Source organism: Pipistrellus kuhlii, unplaced genomic scaffold, assembly GCF_014108245.1.
Source record: "Pipistrellus kuhlii isolate mPipKuh1 unplaced genomic scaffold, mPipKuh1.p scaffold_m20_p_8, whole genome shotgun sequence".
Lineage (NCBI taxonomy): Eukaryota > Metazoa > Chordata > Mammalia > Chiroptera > Vespertilionidae > Pipistrellus > Pipistrellus kuhlii.
In genome coordinates this window covers 11932141-11944278 of record NW_023425584.1, presented here as the reverse complement: position 1 = coordinate 11944278, position 12138 = coordinate 11932141, and the positions used below count along the sequence as shown (strand labels likewise).

General features: G+C 37.1%; 1 protein-coding gene across 18 annotated transcripts in view; it reads right to left on the bottom strand.

Annotated features, from left to right (window-relative positions):
• The window catches only part of PWWP2A (PWWP domain containing 2A), a 44566-nt gene that overhangs the window by 14753 nt on the left and 17675 nt on the right, over positions 1-12138 (bottom strand). For 7 of the 18 annotated variants that reach the window (XR_006740655.1, XR_004985801.2, XM_045576491.1 and 4 more), the window contains one exon: positions 9343-10307. Coding sequence is in view for 12 of the 18 variants with exons in the window: in XM_045576491.1 (XP_045432447.1) it covers positions 9343-10307 (965 nt within the window). In the remaining 6 variants the exon portion in view is untranslated. Of the gene's footprint in view, positions 1-3139; positions 3202-3866; positions 3973-7340; positions 10308-11966; positions 11990-12138 lie in introns of those variants that run through there. The other 11 variants (XR_006740654.1, XM_036424985.2, XM_036424995.2 and 8 more) reach the window with 5 other exon arrangements.

Genomic DNA, 12138 nt, shown 5'->3' with positions numbered 1-12138 from the left:
CACTTACTGTTCCTGACAAAACTTGTATTAGCCTCGTATTGGCATAGTCCTGATCTTAGCATTCAACGAGGGCTGGAGTCTCCATACCTTCCGCATTACAACATTAATGAGACCCTGTTTTGCAGAATGACCAAAACGTGCCTAAACCCCTTTCTCTTTTAATGCCAATGACCATTTGTGCATACTATTCAGGGACCTGAATCAATGACTCAGTATCTGCTTAAAACAAGTTTAACAAGATAAGCTTTCTCACTTAGGCATTCCGAACAGAGACTTCAAATACTAAGCCTAATTCAAATAAAAAATTGCTATTTCAAGCCTTATTTTTTAAACATATCTGCTTGTCTGCTTAATTCCCTACTTTAAGTATTAACAGATCTATCAAATTACTATAGTTAACTCTGGGGTCGAGTTAGAGAATGTTTGGTCCTTACAATATTTTTTAAATGCTAAGTTAAACAAGAAGCATGTCAAAACTTTTAAAAAGGCTTTTCTGACATTGAAAAGGATAAATTTCATACACCTGATCTATAAACATAATTCTGAATTTTAATGGAGAACAATTTCCTTTAATGAGGCTTAACAATGAGATTATTTTTACCCTTTTGTTCACAGGAAAACTTAAATATACTACGGTAGCCCAACAGCAGTCACATCAAGAAGAAAAGGAATCTGAATGCACAAGAGCATTTCTTTTCAACACCTCCCTCCATAAGTAACACCTTTTAGGTCTGAACAATCATTCCAAAGAACCTTCTTTTCCATTCTAGGCAAAAGTTAAGAATCTGCATCAAAGAACTACCATCCTTTCCTGTGCATTGCTTCCACACACACACTCCACCACCACACACACACAGGCTTTTGTGTGAATGTTGAAGATGAAGTTTTCCCTCCCTCGGTGCTTTTGGGGTCTCAAGGTTCTTCTTTAGATACTGACCATACCTACAAAATCCATTAGAAAAAGCCAGGGAGCCCTGACTGTGATACAGGAAATGGAGGGACACCCTCCTGAAAGCCATTTCAGGGGAATTACTTACTTTGTTCATTAAGTCAAAGCTTACATGCAACAATGTAAGGCAACGGTTCCTGGGAGGCGGCAGAGATGTAAAAGGACAACTCAGAACAGGGTAAGGAAGCACTCAGTCTCCTTTCTGGAGTGCATGAAAGAAGCAGAGAAGGTCACACTCTTAGAGCAAAGCCCAGAATGAAAAGCTAAAGAATTAAGATTACAAACATGCACCTATCATCTTGCTGAACACTCAACATGAATTTTCTCTTAATACAATGTAATATGCTTCAACATGAACAAACAGATAAAAGCAACAATACAATAAGACATTCTGGCTTCTAGCCTTAGTATTTTTCTAACCAGAACATTAGGAGTCACATCTAGATGTGCTATTCCCAGCCAGATTTCCTGCTAAAAGCTAAATTGTGAAGGAAAATCACAGTTTTGTAATCAGCATCTCAAAAACGAGCCATGAGTAAAAACTACAGAGAGAATGTGGCCACAGATCAAGACCTTGGAATGTGGAGTATTTCCCTCCTAGAAAAGGGAAATGGCTCCTACTCAATCATACAAATAGCAATAAAAAATGAAGGGGGGTGGGGAGATGAGAGGAAACGTTCAAATTAATATCCACTTTTCACCATTACGCAAAGTATTAAATAAAATAATGAAACACCAGGGTCCCAGGGGAACACAGCATCTGTTCAAATCAACTAGTTTACACTACTCAGTGCCGACGAGGGTAGCTTTGTGGTCCTAATACTTTTGGAAACCTCCTAGGAGGACCTCTACTCCGCTGGGCCCCACCTGCTCACTCCAGCCTCGCTTCTGAAAATGGTGACTAGACCTTAGTACACATCAGTGTCTTCCTCACTCACACATAGACCATCATCTCTGCTATGGCAGGCCCCGTGCTTGATATAAAAGAAGAAAACAGCAAGTAACAGACTCCTTGGATTTATGTGACCCGTAAATGAATGGGGCAAGCGTTGAAATGTTAATGCACTTCTCCCTTCACAAGTCCCATGACCTCCAACCCAGCTGCCCTCCACATGCCTGCTGGAAATAATTCATACCTACGTATAGATATTTGTGGATGATCACATTATGATTATTATTTTCATATAATGTTGCTATAACATTTTTTTCCAGTTATATTCAGTATGTTGAGGGATATTAAAAGCTACCTGAGCTCTATCTGATGTTTCTCAATGGTTAGTGTCAGTCCAAGCACCAAAAGGTCTCAGGTTCAATTCTCAGTCAAAGGCAATTACCTGGGCTGCAGGTTTGAACCCTACCCCAGTCAGGGTGCGTACATGCGCGCAGGAGGCAACTAATCAATGCGTTTCTCACATGTGATTTTTCTTTCTCCCCCTTCCTCCCTCCCTTTTGCTCTCTCTAAAAATCAATGAAAAAATATTCTCAGTTAAAGATTAACAAAAACAACTACCCGAAAGAAATTTTTATCCCATGCACAGTAAGTGGTGGTTGTGGTAATGATAGTAAGTATTTATATAGGTCTTCTACCAGGCACTTTATTGGTCTAATGAGGAAGTACTATTATGAGGAAGTACTATTTTCCCTGTTTCACAGACAATGACATTGAGTACCCTGCCTAAGATTACACAGCTTGTGACAGACCCAAGGCAGCCTTTGCATCTAGGAAATCTGGCTCGAGACTGTACTTCCAACCGTGTGCCTGGAAAGTGGATGAGATTGCCTTTCATCAATAATAGCCTGGCCGGGACTGGTTTGGCTCAGTGGATAGAGCGTCGGCCTGCGGACTGAAAGGTCCCAGGTTCGATTCCGGGCAAGGGCATGTGCCTTGGTTGCGGGCACATCCCCAGTAGGGGGTGTGCAAGAGGCAGCTGATTGATGATTCTCTCTCATCGATGTTTCTAACTCTCTATCTCTCTCTTCCTCTCTGTGAAAAATCAATAAAATATATTTTTTAAAAAATAATAATAGCCTGATGTCAAGCACCACCGGCGCCAAAATGTTAATGAACGCTCAGACTCACCTGCATCAGTCAGTTATACCGTCATAACTACCCATTTCCATCTTTTACACTCACAGGATGACCCTCACATTTCTACAACATTCTCCCCAACATTCTTCTGGGTTTTACCGGGAAGGGATTGCTCCTTCTGGACGGTTCAAAAGCTTTTAGGTGAACCTCTGTGTGGAGGGAACTGAGGGACACAGGATTACAAAATTATCTTTATTCTTTTTAAAAAGCCCTGGCTAAAGATTGATATGCATTATAATTACAAGTTTTTTAGTTTATATAAAAAGGGGGGGGAAATTATAACAGCCTAACACTTTAGCTATGGAATGTCTTGTTTTCCTTCTAAAGACTGACTACAGGATAGAAAAAAAAGTTTTAAATCATGATCTCTGGTCAAGACTTAGATATCTAAGCGAAACCGGTTTGGCTCAGCGGTAGAGCGTCAGTCCCAGGTTTGATTCCGGTCAAGGGCATGTGCATTGGTTGTGGGCTCATCCCCGGCAGGGGGTGTGCAGGAGGTGGTTGGTGGATGTTTCTCTCATCGACGTTTCTAGCTCTCTATCCCTATCCCTTCCTCTCTGTTGAAAATTATATTTTAAAAAAAAAAGGGGGGGGTCAACTGTCTCATTCTTATGACACAAAGAAAATTGAAAAAAATACTTAATTCATGTTTAAACCAAGTTTTAAGACCAGGCATTTTTAAACTAGCCTGTTATCAACATCAGTTTTTAAAAAAAAAAAAAAAAAAAAAACTTTTATAATTAAGTGTCCAACAGAATAAGGCCTATAAGTCAGACAACATATATTACAAACATCTCATTCAGTTGGAAAATGAGAATTTTGACTCACAAATTCAGTATTTTGATAAATCCTGATACCATTTGAGTCTATAGTTTCTTCTTTTACTTTACACCTCCCTGAAGCCAATCTTTAATTTGTGCCAGAACATAGGAATCTATAAGAAAAAAATTCAAGTTTGGCCATTAGTTTTTTCAGAGATTAATTAGATGCATGAAAATTTTATTCAATTCATCCCAAGATGGACTTAAAGATATAATATAAAAATTAGTGTTTCCTACCAAAGTGTGGTACATAAGATCTTAGAGTTGTGTTCTAATTCTCTACCTGCTTCAGGCACGTAAGTTTTCCATTAGTTTTACTGACATAAAAAAAAAAAAATTTAAAGTGCACAAATTTGAAAATGAGGCAATTATGATGATATGTAAAATTAAGTTTGGAAACTAATGTAATTAACAAATCGTTTCCATATTCATAAAGGTGTCCAAGCCCAGCCAATGTGGCTCAGTGGTTGAGCATCGACCTATGAACCAGGAGGTATAGTTCAATTCCCGGTAGGGGCACATGCGTAGGTTGCAGGCTGGATCCCATGTGGGTCATGCAGGAGGCAGCGAATCAATGAGTCTCTCACATCGATGTTTCTGTTTCTCTCCCCGACCCCTCTCTGAAATCAATAAAAATCTTTTTTTTTAAGTATCAAAAACAATATTTTGTCAGTGCGAGAGGATGGTTTTAATCTAAAAACCTACTCTTAAGAGTAATGGATAAATGCAGTCCCACTAATTCACCTAAAAAGAGTTTAACTGTTTCTCTTCTGATCTGTGTCAACTATCCATGATAAAGACACCAAGACATCCTAGAAAACTAAAAATATATTGACCACCTAGATGTCCAACTTTAAACTTACTATTCTTTCATTTAAAATGGCATAACAAGAAAAAAAAGAGACATATGTACTATTATATGTAATAGTTTAAATACAAAAAAAAATAAAAATAAAATTAAATGGCATATTAATTGCTAAAGCTTTCATTTTCTTTATTCACTTTGTTGAAGAAATACGGTAATTGCACACAGACTATAGATAAAGAATATGAAGAGCCTATTAACTTAAGTCAGAGCTAGGCAAAATTAATGCAGCTTAGCTGATTTTGTTGTTTTTCCAGTGATTTTTTTCAGAGTGGAGGGGAAGGGAAGAGACAGAGAAACATCTATGTGTCTCTCAAATCGATTGGTTGCTTCCTGCACCTGTCCTGACGGGGCCAGAAATCAAGCCTGCAACCAAAGTAAATATCCTTAAGCAAAATCGAACCCACAACCCCTCAGTCCACAGGCCAATGATTTATAACCACTGAGCCAAAGCAGCCAGGGCAGCTTAGCAGTTTTATTTTCTCCTAGCAAAGCATGGATGACACCAGCCTCTTGTTCTATTTCTGAATTCCCTATCAGGCATTTCAATAGCAACCATATTAATACAATCCCAAAGCAAACCCTGAATTTCCCACGCCAAAAAAAAAAAAAAAAAAAAAAAAAAAAAGTCTTCACTGTCCTACATCTGGCCCAATCAAAACAACATTCTGAATCAAAATATTAACTTTTCTAGACATTTGCCAGTCTCTGCTATGACCATTTAACAAAAGTGAACTAATGCAGAATGATAGAAAAAAATCACAATTTAAAAAGCTAATTTTAGATCCAAATTAAAGATTTCTTAAAGTATTTCCAAATCTCAATTCAGTTATCCTATATAAAGGATGTATAATGTAAATGTGTATCTTTCCTTCCACAAAACCAATATGAAGTACAACCTCAGAGAGGTGGCAACTCAGTATTTTTTAAATTAGAAACTCACCCACTAAAATATACTTGATTTAACAGTTCCATATTCTTTGTCTGTAGTTCTTTATATCTATAGTCCTGTCTATTTTACTTAGCACTAATCTAAAATTACTATTTATAAATTTTCCCATCGAAACCACATCAGGACACATTATCAAACCATGAAAATGGACTTCAGATTAGTGAATTCTACTTTACTTCATTTAGATATCTGTTTCTAATTCTCTAAATAGGTTGAATAGATATTCTTTCCAAATGAAGTCAGCTTTCTGGCCTATAAATCCTAGAAAAATAAAAAGGAAAAAAACTCTTGACACTAAATTTTGGAGCATTTCTAGAAATAATTTCATCTTTGGCTTTTACATCTCTTATCCTGGGTTAGCCGTTTTTACTAAGACCACTGCAGATCTGGCCCGCTCCTAGTTCTCTCTCTCTACAAGGAGAAAAACTACCCATTTGGTTACTTCCTTACAAGTAAATGTCTCATTTTAACAAGTGAAAAGAAAAAGGGGTTGCAATCACCCAATTCTACTCTATCTCCATCTACAAATTTAACTGCTTAAGAAATTTCTATTTGAACCGAACATTAAAATGCAACTATTGGATTAGTGTTCAGAAAGTCTTTAAAATTCATCTCCCTATTGAAACTTCAGATGCAATGGCCAGACTGCCAGTTTGTAAGGGCATGATTGGAGATCATGCACATTTGTGATTAGCTTCAAGCCTTTCCTCAGAAGAATGGAGTATTCTTTTTGTACTCAACCAATTTACTTGAGTACCATTTTCTCTTTTCCCTATGGCTTCTAAAACCAAATTTGGTTTTTGCCACAAAAGTCTATGTGCCAAAGCACTTGACTATATTAGCAATATCACTGTCAAAACTACCATGTTAAGAAGAAACTCACCTGGGATCATTATATTGAAGCCTTGGAATTACATATTTCAGGTGACTTTTTGCTCCCTTGTTTAAATCTGAACCTTGAATAATCAAACTTTCAATATCTGAACAAGTTCATTAATCTGAAACAAATACTCGGAAAATCTTTTGAGATACTTCCTTAAAACCCTTCAATCACGATGTGAACTTCTTTCAACCTGTTATCAAAAATAAATTATAAATAGTTGTTTCTGTTTGCAGGAAAGAATATGTTCTATTCAAGTGAAACATCTTGTTCTTTTCAATTGTGTGTTTATTATAATCAAAAAGCATTGACTCAGTTCCCCAGAAGAAATTCTTTCTTTTGCATAAATCAGTACATAAATCAGAAGTCCATAACCTTAAAGAAGCTAACATGAAAACTATGGATTTTAAATCAACATTAATCTTTTCATTATTGATTCCATAGTAACAAAGGTATTTCAAAATGGATTAACAGAAATCCATGAAAAGTTGCTCCTTAAAAATTTCGTTTCCCAAAGTGTCAAATTGACATAATACCAAAATTTAAAAGTTAGACACCAAAAAGTATGAAAACATCATCTTGGGATAAACTTGCCTTCATAGGCAATATATTTTTCACTAACAATACAAAGCTAAAAATGGAAAATAAACAAATCGAATCTTAGGGCCATATGGACCATTTAGAAAACCGATGAGCTAAGTTACCGGCCCCAAAAGCAATGATACCTGAGACTCTGGAGCAAGGATAAGAGACTGGTGGTAATTACCCAATTTAAAAAAAAAAAAAAAAATCAAGCACATGATGAAATACTAAGGCTAGAAATGAAAAATTAAAACCCATACATTTAGAAGAAAATGGCAGAAGGGTCTCAAATCTAGAAGCATATTAGACCTCTATACTACAATATTTCATTTAAAGATTATTATCTATGCTCAGATGTTATATTCTCTGATAGGGCAAATAAGAAATGTTTGATTTTTTTCACCTCCTCTACACAGTTACAAAGATTAATTTTCTACCATCTTAAAAATTTTCAAAGCTTTTTGAGAAACACACACAAATAATTTGGATTTAGTTCATTTTATTTACAGCTTTTTTTTTTTTTTACATTTCAGAGCATTACACAATTACATTTTCTCATTTTCTGACCTGCAAACAGATACCTTAAATGGAAATATTTTTTTTAAGTTATCAAATTAGGTACATCCAAAAGGCAATAATTACACATATGACAATTAATTCACAAAGTGTAATTCATCAGGACGTATCCTAAGAATTTAGGAACAGCCAGTCAGGAGTAATCTGACCAAATTTAGCAACCAACTATTTACATATCCAAAGATAAACAAACCTAGCTGAACTCCCAAACCAGAAGTTGGAAATTTTCTGTTAAATCCTCATTGAACAAAGGAGAGAGAGTGATGATTCAAACCTACCCAACCTTGGCAATCTTAATCCCAACACTGAGCTATTTCCCCAGTCCGAAACTGAATAGCAAGCGTCTCAGTTTGTCAAACACCTAAATATCAGCTCTTGCACCATTATGCACATAGGAAGGTTAAGTGTTCAATAATTTAAAAACAAGTAGTCATTCAATATCCACACTACTTCCCCCAGCTCAGCAGCCCTTACTACAATCCCAAATATGCAACGTGTGTCACACAGTGACAGGCTAGATTATAATTATATATAGTATGTATGTATATACACACCAATATTTGTGTATATATGCACACATACACACAGTACTAGGTACAAATGGCAATAATCCCTGCAAGAATTCATTTTCAGTTGAGGCTATGGCTCCTGTGCCTTAGGATGGTTTTAGACTTTAAAACTGAAAAATACTACTAAAATCTCACAACCTTAAGACAAAATTTGATTTCTTCAGTTTAGCTTCTCAGACTAAAAATGGCTATAAGGTAAGTTTTTATTTTTTTTAAAAAGCAGCCAATCGAGTTCCATTTCTCTCTCCAATTTGGCCAGGCTATTTCGTAGAAGTTCCTCCTAACTAGACTAGAAAAACCTGTGGTACCTTTCAATGGTTCTTGCCTACCTTACTGTCCGTGTTCACGTTTCAAATTGTGTCAACAGAGCCCGTACTTCCGGGGTCAGCTGCTTGGCAGCCTTAGCTGCCTCTGTGATAGCCTTGCGATACAGGCCCTTTCTCTTCTTATTAAAGCGTGACTGGAAGTTTTCTAAAAAAGGGGACAGTTGCGATAGAGCAAGGAAAGATGTTGTTGGAGACCCGAACCAGGAAATACGGGCCTCCTGTCGAACTAAGAGGCCGTTATCTTTCCGGCTCACAGTTATAGTAAGAATACGGGCTGGCCACCAAGGGAAGCCATATATCTTGGCCCAAACAATGTCCCCTACACATATGGTCCTGCCATCTGGTGTGATGCATTTAGAGACGTTTTTGGAAAAGACTTTCATTTTCAAGGAATTACTGAGCTTTCTCTCTTCCTTTGAAGAAGAGGATGTGGAGGAGGTGGAAGGTGCATGCATACTGCCTGGAGGAAAATCAAAGCTTTCAGAAGAACTACACTCAGAGTTGGAGGATTTCAAATCATCTGTGCTATCAATGCTACACACTGAAGCACTGGAAGAGTCAGATTTCTTTTGATTTAGGGTCATGTAAACAGAGATATTGCTTTTGCTGCCCTTTTTGCCCAATGTCTGTGGTTCCTGCTCACTGGGCACAAGCACTTCGTTTGTGTCCTGAACCTCACCGTTGGCCTCTTCAGGGCCTTTTGAGGGACTCTGATTTTCTGAAGGGGCCTCACCTGCTGAGCGGGTAGAGGTGCAACGGGACTGGGGCTTGGGTGCCAGCTTGCCACTCCGCATTTTCTCAAGTCCCGTCTTCAGAGAAGAGTCATTTTCTTCATTCCGGTACCTTTGTGGTTTTAAACGAACCCGGGGTGGAAGGGAACCTGAGCTAGGGTTCTGATAGCGACGAGTGAAGTGGACTTTTGAATGTGCATTTCTGGACGCAGAGGTTTCACTTTGCTTCTTTTGTGCCTTTTCTTTGGCAATTTTTAACACTTCCCGAGCTTTTGCATGATCCATGTTCTTACTCTGGAGCACTTTTTTAGTACTTAACTGAGCTTTTGATGTATTCGCCTGAGCAGGAACTTTGACTACTCTGCCTCTGCTGTGAGCAATATTTGAAACCTTAACCACAGCATTTCTTTTCTGGCTTTCATTTTGGTTTTTCCCATCCACTTTATGGTCAGCTTTCAGTTTTTTGTTCACAGTAGTTATGCTTTCATTTCTCCGTTTTCTATCTTCATATTTAGAAGAGTCACTTGCACTACTACCTTTTCTAATTTCCTTTTTTTCAGCAACAACACTGTTTTTACATTTGTCACATAGGACCTGCCTGGGACGTAGTTTAATAGCATTCATTATTGAAGTAGATTCTTCCCTGTACATTTTCCGTTTGGGTCGCTTAATTTTCCGAGGCGGCGGCTGAGGTATTGATTGGTTATATGTGTCCCTGATAAACAAAGGGGGAGGGTAAGGTGCTCCTTCATGGAAGAGTGGTGGTGGTTTGGAAGTCCACAGGCTTTCAGCCAGGCTCGGCTCAGGTGGCGGGACAGGAGAAGGGTCGTTGGGAACAGCACCATTCACTTCACACTTGACTTCTGTCCCTTCTTGGAATGTATCACTTTGGAGCTGCATGGCTTCAGGTTTATCCTTATATTCCCTTTTGGGAAATACTGTCACAGGAATCCCGTGGGGCCCAAACCTTTGAAAGAAATGAAAGAAAAAGAAAGCCATTTAATTAATGGCTATAACACAATTTAATAAACAATACCTAATAATGGAGTAATTGCATGAACTTTCCTGAAAACTATTTCATATTAAAGAAAAATAAAAAAACCACTTACCACCTCCTGCCCCAAAATCCCAAAGCCCTCCTCCTCATTTTATAATGGTCTTTCTAACCAATGCCACAATAGTTGAACTTATTTAGAATAGACCTTTTCAGTCTTGAATCAGAAAGGATACGAGATATCTTAGTATGGAACATCTGATTTATGTTCACTCAAATATACGTAATATGTACAAGCAAATTCAATTATAAAATTGTAATATACATCTACCTCTGGTTAGGACAGCTTTCAAAAACTTCACAAAACAAATTCAGCCTTAGCTACCCAAAAAATATTGAATCTGTAAAATCCCATTTCTACTTTATTAATCACTAAAGTTCAAAAATAGTTGTCCCTTTTTTGCTCTTATATTCCAACTCTTAAGCCCTTCATCACAGCACTTCCCTACAAAAATAGTAGAAATTTAGTATTATGAAAGCAGACAGATACAGAACTGTGGATCCCTACCTACCTTTTTAAAATCAAATCGCACATTAAGAAATACAGAGTGGGGCAAAAATAGGCTTATAGTTTTGAGTCTAGGGAAGTTTATTCTTATATTATTTATTAATTATTGAAACAAAGTTTATTCTTATATTGTCTTTTCCATACAACTGTAAACCTCCTTTTGCCCCACCCTATATTTTCACATCATAACCCAAAGCTTATTTATATATAAAATGATTGCCAACTATACATACATAAATATACACATTCAAGTAAAAGTATCACTAACTACTTACCCTTGTATTATGTGATACAGAATAATTTTTTCTATCGTGGTCTATTTTAATTTGCTTTCACGCTAGTCACATGCATCAAATGGATTTCAAAACTTACAGGTCCAGACCCAGTTTGCAAAGCAATTGCATGGGACACAAATCTTTATACTATTCTCAATTTCTAATAAAGCAGGGTCAATAACCGTGTTTCTTATGTAGAATTAGAAGTAACTGTGGCTTAATCTGCCTGGGCTAAACATCAAGAATGCTTAAAACTTGCCGAAACCAGTTTGGCTCAGCAGTAGAGCGTCAGTCTGCGGACTGAAAGGTCCCAGGTTCGATTCCAGTCAAGGACATGTATGTTGGTTGCAGGCATATCCACAGTAGGGGGTGTGTAGGAGGCAGCTGGTCGATGTTTCTCTCTCATCGATGTTTCAAGCTCTCTCTCTCTCTCTCTCCCTTCCTCTCTGTAAAAAATCAATAAAATATATATATTTTTAAAAATATAATCTCAACAATTTACTTTTTTTTTAAATGCTTAAAACTAAGTTCGCTATGCACAGATTCCTGCACATAGAAATAGCTACACTATCAAATATGTACATGTTAATTTTAAACACTATTTGAGTTAAACAGCATTAAACACAATACAATTATCAATTATAATGCCAATCCTTTAAGGCAGAGATGCTTAGAACCCAAGAATTTTCTTCAGGTAGTCACACAGAATCTGACATTAGATGCAAATGTTTTATATTTGTCTGTTTTCCTAGTCTTTGGTTCTCAGATTCTCCAAAAGGTTCAAAATACCTTTTGTGGGAAAACTTCTTGACATTAAATAACTAATAATTAGGCTGTAGATATTCCTAAAACCAGGCAAAGATATAGAATGAGCCAACATTACCAGGATATCTGGATCTAACATGTAAATAGTTTTCTTCCTAAACTCTTTATTAGCTTGGCTACCACAAACCAACAACTT